Source organism: Astyanax mexicanus, chromosome 22, assembly GCF_023375975.1.
Source record: "Astyanax mexicanus isolate ESR-SI-001 chromosome 22, AstMex3_surface, whole genome shotgun sequence".
NCBI lineage: Eukaryota > Metazoa > Chordata > Actinopteri > Characiformes > Acestrorhamphidae > Astyanax > Astyanax mexicanus.
The window spans coordinates 19806472-19829508 of NC_064429.1; the positions used below are offsets into that span (position 1 = coordinate 19806472).

The following is a 23037-nucleotide window of genomic DNA, read 5'->3' on the forward strand; positions in this document are numbered from 1 at the left end:
TGGAGAGCTACTGTGTGCCTGCTTTATTAACCTCTGGTAAATATGTGCACTATAAGACCCTGTGGCGCGGCCTAAGCTTTTGTTCTTAATGGCATTTTTTTCCCCCTAAATTACTTTTATACTTTAAATAGACTTTAAATTTGAAGTATTTTTTTTCACTTTTACTTGAGTAAAAAGCTTGAGTTGATATAAAAGTATAAAATCTTCTCATAAATCTTTCTCATAAAATTTATATTGTAAAGGTTGAATTTCCTGCACCATGTGTAACCGTATGTTCTTTAGATGTAAGAATTGTTTATGCACAGCAAAAATAAACTTTTTTTATTGACATTTTTTCGTAGCTCAGTAACAGATTTGTAGAAAATTCGTAACAAAATACAGTACTTCAGAGTAACAGAGTAAAATTATTATATATTTAAAAATACAAAAACATTCACATTTAACACAAACAAAACAAAAAAAGAAAAAACACCACATCACAGTTAACTGTGTGTAAATTGTGCGTGAATGGGATAGGCTAGTTACACCTTTGGGTTTCCCCAGGCCTGCTTTTTTGTTTTGTTTTTGTTTGATGAATCTCCATTGTCAGCTGCTGGGCAAAAGTGCATATAAGGTTTATTGTTTCCTGAAGGTGATGCGATATTACGTCATTTGTTATGAGAATATGAAACTGGTTTATGCATTTAAAAAAAGAAAAATGGTAATAATTGTTTCCCACATCTTTATTCTTTTTAAATCAACCAATTAATTTATCCTCATGCTTTACCTGGATGCGGAACTGAAGGCAGTAAACAAATTGCATTCTTGTAAAGCATAGCTTTGCGTGCAGCAGCTCAGTTTATAGACACGCCTTACAATAAGCCCAGAGGATCAGGTTTCACACTTCCTCGTTCTTTACAGTTGAATGAGAAGTGAGTCCAAATTAAGTACAGAGAAGACTAAAATAATAACAGAGCGTTTTTTTCAGGTTTTTTCTTGCATCCAGCAGAAAACAAGCAACATCTTATAAAATTTGCCATTCATTACATTGCATGCCCTGCGTTGTGACTATTGCATGCCCTGCGTTGTGACTATTGCACATGTCCATATTGCGCCGATGATGCTGAAGTGATATATTGTGCAGCCCTAGTTTTAAAGCAGCTGGGTCATTATCAGAGTATTGTGCCTTTTGGTCCTCAAAACTTTTCAAAAACTGACTTAATGTTTTTTTATTCTATATCAATGAGCTTAATCACTTATTGTCTGTTTCCTGTGATGTATGTGTCCACCCTGTTTTGGTAAATTGTGATTTTCTTTTTTATATTAATTGTGGTATTATTTTACCACAACAGGTTGGACAGCTTAAGCTTTGTCTAAGCTAAATGGGAGACAAATATAAGTAAATATATAAATAATAAAAATAAGTGAAATTAGTTTTATTAATTGTTGAATATCAGCAGTGTCAGCAGTATCAGCATTCGCTTGAAAACAAAACACTGTATAGTTTTCTTAAAGGGGGGAGGGTTGAAAGAAATATATAAAATATCATTTCTTTTTTTATGTGTTATTCGAATATATATATTCAATTTAACCAGGCGGAACTTTAGACAAAGCAAAAAAGCGCCTGCTATAACTAAACAAAAATATGGACGGGTGTTGTTTTAAAGTAATGGTATCAATCAATAATAAAGTGAAATCTTATTAATCACACATTGTCCTTTTCTTAAGACATTTAAAAAATAATGCAAAACAATTGTAAATAAAAATTATTAATTAAAGTTTTTTATTTGGCAAAGTGGAAATATATCTATTATAGCGGGATTAATCTCTTTAAAAAAACTGTATTAATTACAACAATAATCTTTTATTAATCATGGTTAATATTATGGTTTAAAACATGTAAATCTGGTACTTCTTTGTATTTTGGGAGGAAGACATAAATAAATGTTTAACAGATACTTTATTTTCATGTTTTCTTTATCATAGAAGTAAAAACAACAGTTTCCAGATTAATTGTGTGTGTTAATGCATTAACATGGACATAAATAGTGTGCTAAATCGTACTGTGCAACAATTAGTATAGCTAAAAAAATTGTATTAAAAAAACCCTGTTATCTCATTTTGTGATATTATATATACTGTTTTGCCTATAATATGTTTGCATTTTATATGCATACATTAAATATAATGCACCTTATTTTAGTGGTAGATTTATGTAGTAATTTTCTTGTTTGTTTTATTTTGTTTTACATTATTTAAGCCAAAATCAGGGTCTTGGTAAATTACTGCTGCCGTATTGTTTATTGTATGGAACTCATTTATTTTGCTGCGGTAGTATATTTTTAAAAAGAATTTTTAAATATATATTTTTTTCATATCGCCACTAATGTTAAATATTAGTATTTCACAAAAATTCCCTCAAATATTGTAAGGAAATTTATCATTATAGGGATTTATTGCCCAGCCCTAGTTGACAGCACTATTGTAAAGTGAAGCTTAACATTCTTCTCTATTTTGTTGCTGCCTAATGAAAAAAACATGTATCTCTAAAACAGCAACTATATAGGAGAGAGATACAACCTATTTAACTTTCTATGGAAGTCAATGTGTTTTTTTTCCCCCTCAGGTCTTTTTTTTTTGTCGCTCCCTACACAGTGTAAGGGACATTTTATGTGATCAAAATATGCAGTAAACTAAAAATGCTTGTTTTTCATTGGAGAGCAATGTAATTCAGAGTAAATCTTGAAAAATGTATATGAAATTTGAAAGTATTTTAACCATGCTGCTGACACAAAAGGCGCATCATATTGATATTGACCCAGATACAGGAAAAGCAGCTAATCAGGTAAGATTATTTATTGGTGTGGAATTCTTTGGTTTCAGAACTATTGTGAATATCTTGGATAAAATGAGTCCACTCTTAGTACCAGGAGTACCATTGTGGGTCGTTCGCTGCCATTGTGAAGGTCTCTCCTTGCATTGGTTGGTAAATAGACTTAAAAATGCCTGTTTAAAGCGATCACCAGCAAATGTGTACAGAGCCAAGTTGAAGATTGTGTTGAGAGCTGCCACTGGTCTTGAGATGATATAAACAGCGTGCACCCATTTGCACATCATGCAGCAAGTGCCTGGCATGAGTCTGGTGTATATTCTCAGGGCACGCATCACATGGAAGGGGAAAAAACAAACGGCAAAGCAGATCATAACCAGAACGATCAGCCTCCTGGCTCGAACTCGGCTCCTGCTTTGAGTGTGTGGACCCATCGCTAACACCTTGGCTATCCGCATGTAGCAAATGAATACAATCAATAGGGGCAGTATGAAGCCCAGCACTGTCAGCGCCCAGCTGTACTTCCACACTGTTTCTGGATCGTTGCTGGCCAAGTCCAGACACTGGGTTATGTTGTTCTTGCTTTTCACAGTGGTGAACACATTGAATATGGGTGCGAGTAGACCACCTGCTAAAATCCAGGTCAGAACACAAGCCAGTATGCCCCATCGCCTTTTCTGAATCCTGCAAGCTTGCAGTGGGTGCACTATAGCCACATAGCGGAATATAGCCAGACAGGTGAGGAACAGGATGCTGCCGTACAGATTGAAGTGGAAGCCGAAACGCACAAAGCGACACATGAATTCCCCCAACATCCAGTTGTCGCCTTGGGAATAGTAGTAAGTGAGAAATGGCATGCTGAACATGTACAGGAGGTCAGTGAGTGCCAAGTTGAACATGATGATGCTGCTGCTTTGCCAGGGGCGCACCTTTATCACGTATACCAGTAGTGAAGTCACATTACCCAGTACACCCAGGACAAAAATTGTGCCATACATGAAGGGCAGGTAGTGGTGCTTCATGAGGTCATCGATATTGGTGCAGTTGTCCAGGGAATCGTGGCAAGGTGTTGTTTTATTTGCCATAGTTGTTTTTTCTGGAGCTGGAGAAGGTTAAACACAGAGAGAGTTAGACACAGAGTGAGTGAGACAGTAGCTTAGTAATATATGGCAAACAATTATGTTTTAAAAATTACCACGTTCAATTGCTCTAGCTACAACCAGGCCTGATTACTGACAGACCTGTAGAATCAAGAAATCATTTAAATAGAACCTGTCTGACAACAAAATAAACATAAAAAAAGAAAAAAAGAAAACCACAGTGAGAGCTGTTATTATTATAATAATAATAATAATTATTATTATTACTATTATTTACAAATAGAGAAAACAGAACACATGTATCGGAGGAGGCACTAGTGATAGGGGGATATATAGTGGTAGATTTTTGTTACATTTTTTTTTGTTACTACTGAATAAATGAAACTCTTATTTTTATACTAAATAAAGCTTTACATTTTTTTTTGTTGCAATAGTATATTCTTAAATTCTTTCAAAAATTAAATGTTTTGTCATATCGCCAAGAATGTCCTTATCAGAAATATAGTGATAATATTTTAGGGCCTTATCTCTCACCCCAAGTGTCAATGAATTATTAGTTTGGACATTACTGAACCATTTATCAATGATTATTACTGTCAATTAAAGTACCCTTATTGTAAAGTGTTAACCAGATTCATATCAACAGAACCAACCATCCATTCAACAAGTGTGTATGTATATATATATATATATATATATATATATATATATATATATATATATATATATCCCAGCTCTGGGGGAAAAAAAACTTCAGTTTCTGAATCAGTTTCTCTGATTTAGCTATTTATAAGTATATGTTTATGTAAAATTAACATTTTTGTTTTATTCTGTGAACTACATACATTTCTCCCAAATTCCAAATAAATTGCAGAAAATGAGAAATGGCTGAAATAACAAAAAATTCAGAGCTTTCAGACTTCAAATAATGCAAAGAAAACAAGTTCCTGTTCATAAAGTTTTAAGAGTTCAGAAATCAATATTTGGTGGAATAACCCTGGTCTTTAATCACAGTTTTCATGCATCTTGGCATGTTCTCCTCCACCAGTCTTACACACTGCTTTTGTCTAATTTTATGCCACTCCTGGTGCAAAAAATTCGAGCAGTTCAGCTTGGTTTGATGACTTGTAATCATCCATCTTCCTCTTCCTCCATTTTTATTATTAATTTAATTTACTTTTCTTTAAGTCACTGCTTTTAATTAGATAACATTAATTGAATACAAATGGTGTGGGTTTAAAAATTACTACTCACCTCACTGCCTGATCTTGTGCGGTAATCCTCCTGTGTGTGTGCTGAGTGATAACACTGTCACCTCGGCCGGCTCTCGCATGGTTTCTTTTTCTCTGTGGTTCACTTTCCAATTAAAATGCTGGTCCCGCCCTGAGAACCTCTATTGTTCTACCTTTCCTTAAAATGCTGTGAGGTTTTTCCCGGTAGCATTGTCTCCGGCATTTCTTTTACATGTACGTACAGAAATTTCCCCATTGCTGACTTCCCCCATACAGTGATTATCTAACCAAAGCAAAACTAAACAAATGACTCGTGACACATCTGTGTCATCACTGAACCATCTGATGTATGAGAGAAAAGCATACTTATTAAATAGACCAGGAAAAAAAATACATATGTATGATAAGTCTTCTGGGAAATGCGCTTTAGAATTAATGAGGAGGAGAAGGAGGATGTGAAATATAATATTCAAGCTAATACAGATACAGATTAGGTGCTAAAAACAATGAAGGATTAGGATACAGTTTCTGTTCAGTCACGCAAATAAATGTTAAGGTATAACATTGCATATTTTAAAAAGCACAATTCCCAGAAGTGTTGATCAGACACGACCCTACGCCATAACAGACCCAGTCTGTATGCTTCTTAATACTTTTAAACACATTTGACAAAGACAATAACATTCATTACTCTTGCACTGAAGTTTGTGTTAGAGTTTGGATGAAGGGGATTGGTGTGGTCCTGCTCTTGTAATAATTTGTCTCATGAGTTTTTGTAGACGTCTGAGTACTTGGCAGTTGAGGCACGGACCATGAACATAGTTCGCTATGCTTCTGGATTCTTGTCGAGCCAGTATCAGATGGTAGTGGTTGCTGTGTTCTGCTCAAGCAACTTATAATGTGATTTATTGTGTGTGATTGTGCTTAGGTAAGTGTGTTGTTGCCATAGTTAAAGGAAGTGAGCTTAGATTAAGGAGGGATTCTGTTTGTTCATAGGTTATTTTTTGGTAGGTCTGTTACTTGGCAGTTGAGGCAATGGACCATGAACATAGTGTTAGGCTGTGCTTCTGGATCCTTGTCGAGCCAGTATCAGATTGTGGTGGTTTTGCTATTGTTGTTAGTTGAGTGAGTAGTAGATCCTGGCTGAGCCCTATGCATAACCCCAGCTGTTAGGTGCAGGATTTGTCAATTTCCAGTATTGTATTACTTACTTAGGTAATAGGTAGGTAGAAGTATACAGCTCTGGAAAAATAAAGAGACCACTTCAGTTTCTTAATCAGTTCCTCTGATTTTGCTATTTATAGGTTTATGTTTGAGGAAAATTAACATTGTTGTTTTATTCTATAAACTACAGACACCCCCCCCCCACCCGCCCCCAAAAATACATTTGTCTAAAAGCCATAATGACTATAATGTTATATTAAAATGTTATTTTTTATAATTTTGGGATGCATTAGGCTCCCTGTTTCAGCTGCATGTATGACCGTTTAAAATTTAATTTATTTTTAATAAAATGCAAATGTATAAAAGTTAAACCTTTTAAGACCTTTAAGTTAAACATTTCAAGATCTCGTGTTCTCTTCTCTCTTTCCATACTAGGCTGCATACGTCTGCTAGTTGGAGTGTGTGCAGGTGTAATGGATACACATGTATAAACCAATAGGGTGTTGGAATGGTATATTTAGATTCACTCTGGATAGAGAGATTTATCTGGATATGGGTTTTATAGAACGATAAGAAGTCAAAATGAAAAGAAGCTGAAATGATATAGGACTAACGAGGCTATTTTTAAAATGTAAGGAGTAAAAAGTTCCGATAATTTTGTGAAAATGAGTAGAAGGAAAAATGTGTGATATGGTCACTTTTTAGAGTGGATTAATTTGATTCCAGGTTATATTCAGTCAGAGAGGGAGTGAGAGAGCGCTCAGTCAGAAACTTCACTTCTTCTACACACTTTGTTTTAGCTTACAGTGAATGAGCTACTAAATTCTGAGTTTCCCCTTGTGAAGCCGGATCCTTTTTTTAGAGGCTGTATTTACATTACATTACATTTGGCAGACGCTTTTGTCCAAAGCGACTTACAATAATGAAGTACAAAAGTAATAGGAATTAAGATAACCCATTTTTAGATAGGGCTTAAAGGAGGTCAAAGGGAAAAGGGATAGAGAAGTGAAGGAGGGGAAGAAGGAAATGGGGTTAGAAGTAGTTATTGTGTTAGAGGTGTTAGGAGAGTAAGTGCTCTTTGAAGAGCTCTGTCTTCAGGAGTCTCTTAAAGATAGCGAGAGATTCTCCTGATCTGGTAGTGGAAGGTAGTTTGTTCCACCATTGGGGAACTCTGTATGAGAACAGTCTGGATTGCTTTGTGTGAGTGTTTGGCAAAGCGAGGCGACTCAGGAGTGAGTGCAGGTAGGAAGGAGCCTGTTCTGTCATCACCTTGTAGGCGATTGTAAGAGTTTTGAATTTGATGCGAGCATCAACTGGTAGCCAGTGGAGCTCAATGAGCAGCAGGGTGACATGTGCCCGTTTTGGTTGGTTGAAGACCAGACGTGCTGCTGCATTCTGGATCATTTGGAGTGGTTTTACTACGCAGGCCGGGAGGCCAGTTAGCAGGGCATTGCAGTAGTCGAAGCGTGAGATGACGACCGCTTGTACCAGGAGTTGGGTGGCCTGTTGCGTCAGAAACGGTCTAATTTTCCTGATGTTATAAAGTGCGAAGCGGCAGTATCGAGCAACTGAGGCCACATGGTGCGTGAAGGAGAGCTGGTCATCAACCATGACACCCAGGTTCCTAGCAACCTTTGTTGGTGAGAGAGAGAGAGAGAGAGTCGATGCTTATAGAGAGGTTGTGTTGAAAAAATGGTTTTGCTGGTATGACCAGAAGTTCAGTCTTTGAGAGATTTAATTGAAGGTGATGCTCTTTCATCCAAGAGGATATGTCAGAGAGACACGACGATATCCGTGCAGAGATTGAGTTATCTTCAGGTGAGAATGACAGGTATAGCTGGGTGTCATCAGCAAAGCAATGGTAGGAAAAGCCATTTGAGTGGATAACCTGACCAAGAGAGGCGGTGTATATTGAGAAGAGAAGGGGACCCAGTACCGAACCCTGGGGAACCCCAGTGGATAGGGAGTGGGCTGAGGACAGCTGTCCTTGTCACGACACCTTGAACGAGTGCCCAGTGAGGTATGATCTAAACCATGACAGCACATTGTCTGAGATTCCCATGTTTGAGAGTATAGTTAGGAGGAAGTCGAGTCGTATTTGTGACGTAAGTACGTAAAGACGCGTGACATGGCCAGAAGAATTCCCGCGAAAAGTGACCTGACACCCCAGTTTTCAGAATGAATATATAAGGCTTAGCAGAGAAGGTGGTTCCAGCACACCTGTACCATTAAACACAATATTTTATCCCTTCTTCACTCAGAAATGCTTCTGCTTTCAGTTTAGATACAAAATAATAAGGACTGCCACTTAAGAATATTCAGACATTCAAACTGACATAAAACATTTCTCTAATATTCCAAAAAACCAACATCATAAAGTGAACATTGTGGCCATTCACATTAATGTGCTCCTTTTGCTATTAAAGAAAACATAAAATGTATGTGACCTAGGGTAATACACTATTAATCAGTACTTTATCTTAATCAATATTTAGAATGATCAATCTGTTATCCAGTGATCTCTGGTTATTTTGTTTTGAGTAATTCATATGTAACCGTGGGTAAAAATTCAAATGTGCTGTTTTTACCATGGCTAAGACAGTCTTCAAGGCTTCTTTTTAGAGCTCTCTTTACAAGAACTGTACATTTTAATCAGTTCTTTGTGACTATTTGAGAGATGTGTGAGCTTCACATGTGCTGACTATGTATCTTAACAGGTGGAAACTTGTGTTGCATATTGTGTTGTATATATATAATTGAGGTTGTGCAGATATATTGTTTGATTGTTTGATAAGTTGATAATGTAATTATCGTGACAGGTCTAACATAAAGAATTTGTTTTGCACAGTAAATTTTAAAGTGGCATTTGTATGGAAATTCCTGTTATTATGCAAATTCTTTCTAATCTATCTTCTTCCTAAATGTTAGAACCATAAGCTTCTATTTTGCATACCAATGCAGAAGTATTTTGTGTAATTATCACGGAACTGTTTGCTCTTTTAGTACTTGCTTAATGATGTGTGAACATGTGGAAGTAAAGTAGTTCCTATGTGATTTTATTTTTCTCTCAGGGTCCCAGAGAAAAAAGCTCCAGAGTGGGAGGATGAGGAGGAAGAAGAGGAAGAGGGTGAGGATGAGGGGATGTTGATGCCGAAGGTCAGAGTTGCAGAGGATGGCTCCATTGTTTTGGATGAAGAGAGGTACGTACTACTGTCATGCTACAGTCATTTATAATTTATATGCACTGTATTGGCAAATATTTTCCAGTCACATCCATGGCCACAGGTGTATAAAACCAAGTACCTAGTCATGCAGGCTGCTTCTACAAACATTAGTGAAGGAATGGGCCACTCTCAGGAGCTCAGTGAATTCCAGCGTGGTGTTAGGACGCAGCTCCAGTCCCGAAATTTCCTCACTGCTAAATATTACACAGTCAACTGTCAGTGATATTAACCCTTTGATGCCCAACATATGCACACCCCCTCCAATGCGCAACATGGGTGGTTAACAGGGTGGTTAAGCAGGTAGACCCAAATGCAGACGCCACAGGCAGAGTTTAATTGAAGCATCTTTAATATAACGTTACAAGTTATTATTATTATACTAACTTCTAAAGAAACCCTCAGCCATTCTTGAATTAACATAGAAAATGAATGCGGGTCTTTTTTGACCCATGTGTGCATTAGAGGGGTAGTGATATAAAAAGGGCTTTTATTAAAAAAGTTGAAAAGAATAAAATAAAATAAGGATGTACTATATTTCAAAAACAAGTTAATTGAGGAATACCTTGAATACTGAATGATTAAATTAATTTATTGCAAGATATAGAAAATTAGTACTCATACGGGATATTTGATGTTGCACATCAATGGGTTAAAACACAGTTTCTGATGATCAGTGATTGTGTGGAGAGTTTACAGACAGAAAAATAAAGCATATCAAGAGAAGAAAACACTCTCCTACTGTGAAGCATGGTGGAGGCTCTGTTATGTTCTGGGGCTGCTTTGCTACAACTAGCACAGGATGTCTTGAATCTGTTCAGGGTACAATAAATTCTCAAGACTATCAAGGGATTCTAGAGAGAAATGTGCTGCCCAGTGTCAGAAAACTTGGTATTAGTCGCAGGTCATGGGTCTTGCAACAGGATAATGACCCAAAACACACAGCAAAAAAAAAAACACCCAAGAATGACTAAGAGGTAAAAAAAACACTGGACTATTCTGAAGTGGCATTTTATGAGCCCTGACCTAAATCCTATTGAGCATCTTTGGAAGAAGCTGAAACATACCGTCGGAAAAAAGGCTCACTTCAAACCCGAGACCGCCGGAGCAATTTGCTAATGAGGAGTGCATGGGCCAAAATACCTACTGAAAGAGGTAAAAGAGTCTCGTTGACAATTATGGGAATCGTTTGATTGCAGTGATTGCTTTAAAAGGTTGTGCAACAAAATATTAAGTTAAGGGCACAATCATTTCTGTCCAGGTCTGTTTCATGAGTTTCATTCATTTTTTTTTAAATAGTTCTGTTGAAAAATGGTTGAAAAGCAATGTCTGTCTTTCATTTGTTCATTTTCATAGCATTTTAATTTATTATGACTTTTGTCAGATTCAAGTTATTTCTGAGAAAACTGTGGGTTTTTCTTTCATTAACAGAAGGGTACCAACAATTTTGCCTACATGTGTATGTATATACAGCGTTTGTGCGTTTGTGAGTTTACAGTAAATAGCTTGAAGGTGTGTGATTTGAATGCTTAGTTTGAACTAGTAATAAAGTTTAGATACTTTCTTTTTAGCTACATTAGCATCATTGCTACAGTGTAAACTAAAGAGAGAAACTTTAGACACGTTTAATTGATGACATTTGAGTTAGGAATAGTGATTTAGTGATTTTAACTGATTTAACGTTGAATTCAGTCTGACTGTGCGAGTTCAGAGGACCTCTACAACCAAAGCGGTGGAGAACTCCAGCGCCCAGTTTGAACAAGGATTTACCACAACCTACAGAAGCTTCAGAAACTGGACCCATGTGAAGAGCTGGTCAGTTAGAGGTGGGTTACATCGTTACTCCAGAAAATGTACAGTATGTAATTTGAGTTGTGGTGTTGTTGCTGTTGAACTTTTTTTTGGTCTACTGTTTCTTTTTCTGAGGTCTACTGTTTTGTGTGTTTTAGAAACAGACATGTTCTTCTTGGCCATCAGCATGGTGGGGACTGATTTTTCTCTCATTGGTATGCTGTTACCTCACCGTAGCCGCACAGAGATTAAGGTAACTTTTTGTTGTTGTTGTTCATATTTTAATGTTTTTTTTAATGAGCAGAGTTTTCATTTCAATGTATTTAATGATTTATTGATTTGAGTGTTTTTCATTACAGAACAAATTTAAAAAGGAGGAGAGAGCAAATTCATGGAGAATTGACCAAGCATTCAGTGAGTGATTTTTTTATTACAAGCAAAACATACAAAACAGTTTCAGTTTCAGTTTAAATATCATTAATATTCAAATTCAAATTCAAAACTCTTACAATCGCCTACAAGGTGATGTCAGAACAGGCTCCTTCCTACCTGCACTCACTCCTGAAGGCTTACGCTACCTCCTGGCCGCTGCGCTCCTCCAATGAACGTCGCCTCGCTTTGCCAAACACTCACACAAAGCAATCCAGACTGTTCTCATACAGAGTTCCCCAATGGTGGAACAAACTACCTTCCACTACCAGATCAGGAGAATCTCTCGCTATCTTTAAGAAACTCCTGAAGACAGAGCTCTTCAAAGAGCACTTACTCTCCTAACACCTCTAACACACTAACTACTTCTAACCTCATTTCCTTCTTCCCCTCCTTCACTCCTCTATCCTATTATTCCCCTTTGACCTCCTTTTATCCCTATCTAAAGATGTTTTACCTTTAAACTTATTTTACATTGTACTTGACTATTGTAAGTCGCTTTGGACAAAAGCGTCCGCCAAATGTAATGTAATGTAATGTAATATCATTGCATCCTTAATATGCCATACTTGCAATTATAAGTGAACATAATCGACACTTGAGAGAGGCACATAATTGGGGCACACAATCTGTTTGCCCCTTTGTGTCTCCAAAATGTCTAAACACATCAGATAAGAGACAAGATATTAGTCTTACTTATTGTACATTTTAACATTTTTTCAGCGTTTAAATCCTATGTTTAGTGCGTTCTCTGTCTATGGAGTGATTCAGAAAGCAGAGATTAAGTTTATCGTGAGTTGCTGCTGCACTGAGAGAACAATATTTACTTATGGTCATTGATGGTTTGGAGAGCCATGTCATCTTCTGGTGTTGATCCACTGTGTTTTATCAAGTCTAAAGTCAGTGCAGAGTTTTCCCACAAAATCTTACAGCACTTCATGCTTTTCTCTGCTGACAACTTCTATGTGATGCAGATTTCATTTTCCATCAGGATTTAGCAAACTGCCCACACTGCCAAAAGTACCTATTGGTCTTGTATAGTATTCTAATTTTCTGGGACAGTGACTTTTGAGTTTTCATTGGCTGTAAGCCATAATCAACAATAAAAAAAATGCTTAAAATAGATCACTGTGTGTGTAATACATCTATATAACAGAGGTGTTTCACATTTTGAACTGAATTACCGAAATAAAGTAATTTTTAAATAATATTCTATATTTTGAGAACCACCTGTATCTCAAGCCTTTGACTTGAAATGTGGTGGCATTCTGTTTTTTATACTGAAAATTTTATACTGAAAAAAATCTGTTATCAACAAACGTTTTATCTACTAAATAAAATAAAAAAAACATATAAAGTTAAACCTTATTGATATAAGTCTATGTTTTCATTAAGAGTCATCAAAAAGCTGTTAATTCTTTAAAATATATCTGTTGAATGGGGTTGGCCAGCACAACATGCTACTGATTGCTCATCCTATTTTAATACACCAAATACTTACTGACTTTTTTAATCTTTTTAAATGTTTTCTGAAACAGCGCACCTGCCAAGTCCAAAAATATATAGTAGGCTACATATAATAAATTTAGTTCTTTAAGTGTGTGTGAATGCTAATAATTTTTTTCTGCTCACAAGGAAACAAACGACCGTATGACAGGGAGTTCTTCAGCTTTCTGCTGGAGAAGGTTTTGGCCAAAGACAAAGAAAAGGGAAAATCTGTCAAATTGGTGCTGAATACACCCAAGAAACGCCAAAAAGCCAGAGGTGATACTGTTTTACTACAAACATTTGTATTAATAACAGTACCCTGTTAGCAGTGGGGTTTAAATATCTTCGAGTTACTTGAGGAAAGTGAGCTTCTGTTTATTTTATATCTTCATCCACCAGGAAAGAAAGCTGCAAAGAGTAAAGAACAATGCCTCACTGTTTTCAGTGATGATGAAGACTTTAACATGGAGGATGGAGACCATATGGAAGCAGAAAAGGAAAATGAAGATCTTCCTAATGTGAATGACGCTGAGGCGTCAGTCCCTGCCAAAAAGAAGCGCAAGCGTACAAGAACTGTTGGTGAGGGTACAGACAAGGAGGATTGCTGTGAGGATCAAGACAGCAAGAAAACAAAAAAGAGTAAACGAACCAAGAAGAGCAAAAAAGGTAATAGTTTTCTAATTTTACCCCCCGAGAAACTAATCCTGTCCGGATAGGGCTTTAGACACTTTTATTAGTCGCGGACCTATAAAAAGCTGTTTTGCTGAGATTTTGCTGAGATTTTACTGGGCTGCTTTAAATAAAAGTCAAGAGTCGGAATTTACTTTTAGTCCTTTGAATATCATTCCAGTATAAATCGGTCATAGCATTGTTTAACAAAATGGCAAAAAAAGCCATTATGGAACTGTCAAAGTACTTGTACGTTGTAAGATTTCAGGTTTTGCTTTAGTTTTGTACATTACCCGTTAAAAGGTTTGGAACCTATGCCTCGGTGAGTGTCTTTCAGCAGTACACACTACATGACTGAGTAAACATAGAGTGAGTGCTGATTTGTCCCTGGGCATTGTTTTTTGTTGACAATCCTCAAAAAATGCAACTGAAAGCCCGTTCTAAAATCAAGCAGTGTGAACTAGGCCAAAGCCGATATTTGGACTTCTTTTAAAATCATATCTATTTCATATTATGGGTGTTAAATGGTCTTACAATTACAGTAATATATTTTATCATAATTATTTTTTGCATAATAAATAGTTATTGTGACAGGCCAAATAACAACACGCTCTTGGAAACTTACTTGGCGAAATATGAAAAGGTCTAACATACTCCAGTCCACACCAGCATCAGTCATTTCTGAGACAACACCTTGTGGCAACATCTTGGACCAAGTCTTAGTTTGAACTGTGAAGATAAGATAAGAAGACTTGCAGGATGTACAGGTTTGACAGGTGAAGTGTCAATAAGTCATTGTTTAAGGCTGCTGTTTCATAACTACAGTGAAGGTGGACGCGTCATGGCCAGAGTGATGTAATTGCAGTGGAAATGACAAGGTTTGAGTACCATTGAAAAATGAAAACAGGGCCAGTGTGCGTGAAGACGCAAACATACCTTTATGATTCATTGTCTAAATTTATGCTTTCACACTTTTCAGTCATAAATACCACCACCCACATCCTCTATCAGCCAAATTCAACTAAAGCTTCTTTTCTTTATTGACTACAACAACCAGCTCCATGGTGCTTGTCTGTGTTTAATCAGTGTGTTTTTCTCCTAAAAACTTAAAGAAATAGTGTTTATAGTATTCCAATTCACATATAAAAAGGCTTCTCTTCACTGCACTTGTGAACAATTTTTAAAGTTGCAATATTTACAACCCCAAATTAGGGACAAAGATTGGGACAAAAGTATTCGTACCCCTTGAGATTTTTCACATTTTGTCAGCTTACAACCACAAACCTAGACCTAAGGAAGAATCTGTCCATGGGACAACTGTCTTGCACTCTATAAATCTGGCCTTTATGTTGAAAGAAATACATAAAAAGTGCCATTAGCAGTTTGCCACAAGACACTTTGGGGACAGAGCAAACATGTGGAGACAGGTGTTTGAGTCATATAAGATACAAAGCGCTATGTGTGGCAGAAAAGTAGCACTGCTAATCACCCTAAACACAGCAGCATCATGCTGTGGGGATGCTGAATACTTTTGCATGTCACACGTTTCTTTTATTTGATTCAAATTTTGAAAACCAAGTATAACTTTCATTCCACCTTACACTTATGTGCTACTTTGTGATGGTCTATCTATTCCAATCTCTTCAATACATTTAAGTTTGTGGTTATAAGGTGGCAAAATGTAAAAAAAGTTCAAGGGGCACTTTACAAGTTTTGCAAGCCACTGTGTATTTCAGGCCTGCATAAGCATTTAGTGGTGGCTGAGCGGCTAAAGCACTGCGCAATCAAACACAGGGTTGTGGGTTCAGTACCCAGGTTTGGCCCTTACTGCTCAAGATTATTTTATAAAATCTTAAACACAGTCTGCCTCTAATGCAAAGTTACAGCCAAAAATGCTGAAGAGTGGCCAACACCTATGGGTTAAATAACTAAAATCATACAAAGCCTTTTGTTTATTATTTCAGAAGTGCCCTCTCCTGAAGATGATTCTGAAGGTGTTCATATAGTCGACGACTCTGTTAGTGCTGATAAAGAGAATGAGCCTGACTTGAGTGCATCTGCTCTTAAAAAGAAACGTAAACGCTCGAAGAAGACTGAAGAGGAGAAGCAGGATGAAACACCAGTTGAAGGAAGCAAGAGCAAAAGAAGCAAAAAGTCCCTTAAAGGTGGTGCTTAGTGTTTGACTTTTTTAACTGAACATGTTCAGCATTTACCTGCTTCTTAAAACTTTTCTGAATTTTACAATTTACCAATTGAACTCTTGTGGTAGCTTTCCTGTCATAGAAAATGTTTGTTTTTAATAGTGCCATTAGACATATTTTGACATTTTAGGCTCTAATCAAAATGAACAGAAAATGGGGTTCTGAGTCGTCCAGCGGGCTAAGAGCTGCCACTATGTATGGGAGATCGCTGGAACGAATCTCGTTCATGTAGTTTGCCATCCGCTGCCGGAGCCCTGAGAGAGCACAACTGGCCTTGCTCTCTCTGGGTGGGTAGGTGGAGCTCTTTCCACTCATCACGCCAAAAGGTGATGCTGATCAGCACCAGGAGTCTGTGAGCTGATGTATCTGAGCCGAGTCGCCACGCTTTCCTCCGAGTGTGCTGTGATGCTACTCGGCAATGCTACATCAGCAGCAGTTCAAACTGAGGCAGTGGCTGACTTCACATGTGTCGGAGGAGGCACCTGCTAGTCTTCACCCTCCTGGTGTGTTGGGGCATCACTAGTGATAGGGGGAGTCCTAATGAGTTGGTTGGGTAATTGGCCTTGTAAAATTAGGGAGAATTGGGGGAAAAATTTAATACAAAAAAAAAAAAAAAAAAACAGAAAATAGGAGAGTGTCTTAAGTTTTCCTTTTTATCCGGCTTGAAATTCACAGTTAACGACAGCCTTGAAGATACCACCAGTGCTAATGCAGAAAGCAGCATTGTGGATGACGGTGACTCTGTGACGGTGACTCTGTGGCGTAGACGCTCTCAGAAAGCTGACCTGAAAGAAGACACGCCTTCCACTGAGAAAAGCAGCAGAAAGAAGAAGTCGCAGAAAGGTAAAATTTTTTCAATAGTGATGTCAACGTTAACATGTCAATGCATGTTCCTCATCTGAAAAATTCATCATGACATGTTTTTTGGGGACATAAATAATTGAACCAAGTTTAACACCCAACATCCACCTGTAAATTAAATCAAATCAAATGTATTCTTATAGAGATTTTTACAACTGATACAGAGCAAAGCAGCTGTACAGAAATGTGGTAGCAGGACAGAGAGTCAGACAAAACACTAAATATACCCCTTCACTGAACCTCACTGGAAGAAGAAACCTTGGGATCAACCAAGGCTCATATGTACCTTATACTGTCACATGTACCATCAAGGCTAATATATGAAGGTGGACCCATCCTGAAGCAGCATTACAATTACTCGCTAACCACGCTAACTAGCTCTTACGTTGTTCAGAGGCGAGTATATCAGACTGTAGCCTGCTGCTAACCCTGACTAGCACTACTGGAGCAGCATTAGCCACTAACTCCAGTGCTAACTCTTTCACAGTTCAAAGGTGAGTATTATCTTCTTATAAAAAGTACTATTTAAGAACTACAAATCTCACCCAGCGGCGAGACCAGCAGCGAGACCTGCTGAATTGAAAGGAAAATATGGCATCACCTCTATTTTACTAGTGTTTCGTAATGCGTCTTATAATCCAGTGTGCCCTATAGTGCGAAAAATACAGTAACTAGTAGTTGCTCTTTTTACCCACTCCCTCCTCCTCCTCCTCTTATCTCCCTGTCTCTCACTCTCTCTGTCACAATAGTCAGCACAAACACACACACACACAAACACACACACAAAAACACATTTCTGCTGCTGCTGCGGTCAGGTGTATCTTCAGCACGTGTCATCTGTTGTCTGCTTAATCCACCAGTTTATCTGTTATCGGTTTATCTGTGTATCATTTTAAATGTTTGATATGCAAGCTGCTCTGTGGTAGATTTAATTCTAATTTAAAAAAGCATCAAAACTACTCTGTGATATTATAATAAAGTATGAAAGGCTCTAGTCTGTTTGCCAGGCATACCACACTACATGGAAAGAAAAAACAAATACATTTCAGCATTTTATTTTTTCAGTCATGATTAATTACAGCATATATTTGTTTAATATATTTGACTCATACAATTATTTTTTTAAGGGATTAACACCACTAATATACATTTTATTCTGTTATGTTGATCTTGCAAACATTTTATTTACATTTAAAAATAATTTTTACATCCATTATTAAAAGCTTCAGTCTTGCCAATAATCATAATAATCACAGAATATTGTTGTGATTCATTTTGTGCTTCATTTCAATTGACACCACTAGTCTCCACTTAAAGCAGAATTATGGAGAATTGGTATTTCTTGATCCTGGCCTCCCACTAAAGTAAGGAAATGTAATTCACACACTAAAACACACTCTTTACACATGCATTTCTGGACAAGCTTAAAGATACCAATAAAAAAGAAAGTCAAATTACAGGATTTTACAGTATAAGAATATGAGTCAGGTTATTCATTTTTATGAAGCTGAATGCTTGTTGAGAATAGCATTTAATTAATTGTAATGCTACTCTTTGCTGCTATTATTTCCATCCAAAATTAAAAAGAAAAATCTAATAAATTAAACATTGACCTATTTATGACTGGTCATGTGTAACGATCCTAAACTCTCTAACAGTATTGATCAGATTGCCAAAATCATTGGATGGAATATCTAGAAAGAAGTGTAGTATATGATATCTATTAGCTTTAAGTATCACATAAATGCTTAAACCTAAAAACCCAAACCTTTATGTGTTCAAGTCTGCAGTATATTCCAGTATTCTAGGCCTCATAGTGAAATACAATGTTTGTTGTTTTCTAGTTTGATCATGAGATTATTCAGATGGCTATGATAAGCGAAAGTTCGGGCAAATGTATTTTTATCAGTCCTAGTGAAAAAGATTGTATCTGATTTTTACCGGAACCAGAAGATACTTAAGGATTCAGTATCGGTTTAGAGCCACTCCTAACTATTCTAAATATTCACCGCTTTAGACATGTGAAGGCCTCTGCACACTATTTACTCTCAAACAAATGTAATATGATTTTCTATCTGTTTTATAGATATTATCATGGCCTGTGTTAGGTTATATTTTGGGTGCATCAAATTGTTCAAAATCTCTTGCTATTCTGAAGCATTAGAAGTTCCTTTTATTTCAACAAAGGGGCCTAGCCCAACTCCTGAAAAATAACCTTTCACCATAATCCCCCCTCCACCAAACTTTCAAGTTTCGTTCTTCTGGCAACCGCCAAACTCATCCTTCAGATTGACAGACATGAAGACAATGAAGGTTATAAAAAATGAATTAAATTATTTGGATGAGTGAATGAATACTTTTTAGCAATGTAGGGTATTAAGACGAAAATGAAGCAAGACATAAATGAGAGAGTTTGGTGTGGAAGATAAAATAGAACTTGATAGAATGTCTTTGAGATGCATTAGTTCTTCTCTTCCATCGTTAGTGTCTGACCTCACAAATGTGCTTCTGAAATATCCGTCCAAAATTTTCATAGCCATAACCATCCATGTGGAAAGCCTCCCAGAAAAATTGTAACTGTTATAGCTGCTATGGGTGATCCAACTTAATATTCACTTTAAACCCTATAAATCAAGCTCATATGCGTGTGAAGGCAGATGAGCAGCGAATACCTTTGGCTATATATATAATATTCTGCTAGGAAACCATTTTTAATCACTATAAACTGCACTTTAAAATTCTGTAATTTTCCCAAAAATCCTTAAAACAAGCTACTTGGAATGAGCCGCTAGCTAATATTGCCCTGACTTGCTGAAACGCTCATGGTTCTTCAGTGTAGTGCTGTCAGGCGGCTAGCACTAGTGGTTAGCCGCTAATGCTAATGCTAATGCTGCTGCTGCACCCAGCCTTATTGGAAATCTGGAAATCTAAGCTTACTGAAAATAAATGTAAGTGCTTTACTTCTATTTTTTTTTTATAATGTGGTCTTTTTTTGTTTCTCTTGAAAGGTTTCCTACTAGACCCCCCACCCCCTCACTATTAAAGCTTAACCCCCTACTTAAAAATCTCTATTGGTGACCCTTAATAACAGTATGTTAATCATGTGATTTGAGACACTTCAGGTATGCAGTTAGAGCTCCAGGTTAGTTGTGACAGCATTCACGTTTTAATGAAGACTCTATTTTAACACTTTTCTTTAGGAACAGTCACAAATGAGAGACCTGCAGAAGATGGAGAAGCCAAAGTAGCTGCAGAAGATGGAGAAGCCAAAGTAGCTGCAGAAGATGGAGAAGCCAAAGTAGCTGCAGAAGATGGAGAAGCCAAAGTTGCTGCAGAAGATGGAGAGGTTTCAGAAACGAAAAAGTAACAAAAGTTTCTCATTCTGTCACCAAATTTAAAATTCCACCTTTTTTATGTTTTTTGTTTAACTAGTCTTGATATTATTCTGCATTTTGTTTAGAATGGATACCATCAGTTCAGCTAAAGAGAAGGATAAGGCTCCAAAAAGATCTACCAAGCAACCTAAGAAACCAACACCTAATTTAACTAAAAGGAGAGTTTTGAAGCCTTCTGAATCAGAAACCACAGCCAAAACTGATGAGAAGCTTCAAGAGAGTCAAATTGAAGAGAACAGTGAAGCTGTTGTGGAGGTATGCATCAGTAAAGACGAGGACCTATGTGTTTGTTTGTTTGTGTATGTTTCACTGCATAGATGAATGAATGCATGATGCACGTCAAACCAAATCTATGGTGAGTATAGGTGATGAGAGCTCTCACGGGTAAACTGATGGTCTTTTTGGGTAGGCACAAATAGTAGATGCAGATATCACTGTAAATGAAGATAATCTCTGCTTTTTGCCCCTTGCTGCCGGACTTGGCTGCCCCTTAAGGTGTATGAGGCTCAGCTGGTCAGGAGTTCAGCTCTAACTGTGTTTTCTGAGCTGGATTACTACGCTAAACTATTGACAGACTGAAGTCTATATGTGTGTCCTTAGATTGCTCTGTAGCTAAAAGGATCACTCCTGTCTTTATTTTATTTTTTAATAGATAACTGTAATGTCTGTTTGCCTCAGTCTTGTGTCTTGGAATCCAGTGAAGTGTCACTGCTGTTCAAAACAATCCTAAGATTGGAGTAAACACTGCAATATTAGAGAGAGTCGTTGTTAGGCTAAATATTTGTGGTTTCTAAGTATTTTTCAGAGTATTGTTTTTATTGTCACCACTACACAAACTCACCAGGCACTTTTTCAAGACAGGCTTTCTTCTTTACTATTTGCTGCCCCTCATCCTGATTGGTTGGATTCCCATCAGTAGTTCCTGCCTCCAAAAAGTTCTGATTGGCCTGAGGAGACTAATAAAACTGTTTCATTAAAGAGGCACAACTCTAAACCATAGTTTTTCTATTAATATCTGAAATGTGTTTCTTAGGAGTAATGAAACATACCAGTGCTGCTTAACATTTTTATAATTATTTCCCTTTTTATTTCTGCCTCTGCATCACCCTCTCTTTAACTGTGCTATAGGCGAGGATGATGTGTCTGTGTACTTTGGGACGTAGACACATCACAATATGCAGATCAGTCAATCAATAATACTGCCCCCTGCTGACATCCAACCATCTGTGTCCCACCGCTATCAGAGGCACAGTACTTAGCCCAATCAGCTCTCCCTTCTGCCTTGCCCCTAAACCCATACTTTACCCAGTCCCCCCCAAACTACCTCTTCCGTTTTTTTTTTTTTTTTTTTTAGCTTTTTTCAAATTTGAGCTTAGGGTGAAGTCAGCTAAAATCAAGGGGTTTAGTGCCCCTATAAGAGATCCTGTAAAGATCCTTTCCCACCTATATTTAGACAAATGTTCTAACAATTAATTCTTCTCATTAAACTGTCCTACTAGTTCACCTGTCAGTAATGTTAAAATGTTATGGCTGATTGACGTATATTGTCACAGTCCATTGAAAGACGTATCTCCAAAACAGCAACTTCTCAAAAGATAAATATTTTTTTTTTCAATCTTTATTGGAAGTCAATATAAGAAGAATCATTTTGGAGAATTTCTGTTGGTCCGTTCATCAGGAAATTGTAATTGTGACGCAGTGTAACGTAAAATTCAACAAAAATGGAGATATTTACTGGACAATGATATGCTGCTTGTGTTAATATTGATATGTGCAATATACTGGATATAATGGAGTCATTTATTCAATTAATTCGTTTTTGTAGAGAGAGAGCAGGCCTTTAGACATCGATAAACTTGAGAAACAGGCGGTGGTTCCAGTGGAAAAGACTCCTCCAAGGTATTTGGTCCACTCATACATTCAGCCATGCTGCAACAAAGCGAGTTTATTTATTAGAACAAGTCATTTTTATACGTTTATTGGTCATTGTTTGTTTTTGTTTTTGTTTTTTTGTACAAATTTTATAGGATTGCAAACCTGTCTAGCCCTTCTAAAGTCAGACACAAAAGCAATGAAGAATCTGAGGATCCTCCTGCTCCTCCAGCTGACGGTGAGAGTTCCTCTGGCCAGCAGTTACGGAGGCGAAGAGCAGAAAGAGTGAAGCGCAGTTTGACAACTGAGGAAAAGAAGAAGAAGAAGAAGGGGAAAAGAAAAGCAGTGACGGATCAGGATGAGTCTGAGCATGATCTAGGAGCCTCAGCAGAGGATATGAGGAGTCCAACAGATCTGCTGGAGGAAATGGTTTCTCAAAGATCTGAGGAGACAGAAGATGGGAGCCTCTTGGACGAGGTAAACAAATAGGCCTCTGTGTAGTTTATCATTAGCAGAAGCAGAAAGCAAAAAGGTTCCCTCTCAGATTTCCTCACAGGCAGGGAGAGATGATTAAACCCCAGGTTCAAGTTTATTTATTCAGTCTAATTAACATAAATTAAAGGTGAAATCTAGTATAAAATGGCTTTGTGTTGTAGTGAAACATGATAATGAATACAAACCTTTGTTAAACTGCACACTTAAGTTCACCCCTAACATTCCCAAATACAGTGCTTTTAGCCAGTGCTTCCAGTAGCGTTACAATGCTGTCTAGAGAAAATAAAATATGATTTAATCAGGTTAAGCT

The 23037-nt window shown here is 37.1% G+C and overlaps 2 protein-coding genes across 5 annotated transcripts in view; one reads left to right on the top strand and one right to left on the bottom strand.

Moving 5' to 3' along the window:
* Positions 1-23037, top strand: part of LOC103028704 (transcription factor TFIIIB component B'' homolog) — a 51556-nt gene that overhangs the window by 7441 nt on the left and 21078 nt on the right. For 3 of the 4 annotated variants that reach the window (XM_049470639.1, XM_049470642.1, XM_049470641.1), the window contains exons 6-17: positions 9377-9505; positions 11219-11352; positions 11476-11570; positions 11677-11731; positions 13382-13510; positions 13634-13900; positions 15868-16068; positions 16780-16947; positions 20166-20328; positions 20426-20615; positions 22186-22259; positions 22388-22709. In XM_049470639.1, the coding sequence (XP_049326596.1) occupies positions 9377-9505; positions 11219-11352; positions 11476-11570; positions 11677-11731; positions 13382-13510; positions 13634-13900; positions 15868-16068; positions 16780-16947; positions 20166-20328; positions 20426-20615; positions 22186-22259; positions 22388-22709 (1927 nt within the window). The remainder of the gene's footprint in view (positions 1-9376; positions 9506-11218; positions 11353-11475; positions 11571-11676; positions 11732-13381; positions 13511-13633; positions 13901-15867; positions 16069-16779; positions 16948-20165; positions 20329-20425; positions 20616-22185; positions 22260-22387; positions 22710-23037) is intronic. The other variant, XM_049470640.1, reaches the window with a different exon arrangement.
* LOC103033910 (2-oxoglutarate receptor 1-like) lies at positions 363-5328 on the bottom strand. The gene is made up of 2 exons (XM_022667466.2): positions 5164-5328; positions 363-3911 (listed from the first exon to the last, which is right to left on the bottom strand). Exon 2 carries the CDS (start codon positions 3892-3894, stop codon positions 2821-2823), a length of 1074 nt encoding a protein of 357 aa, XP_022523187.2. The 5' UTR covers positions 3895-3911; positions 5164-5328; the 3' UTR covers positions 363-2820.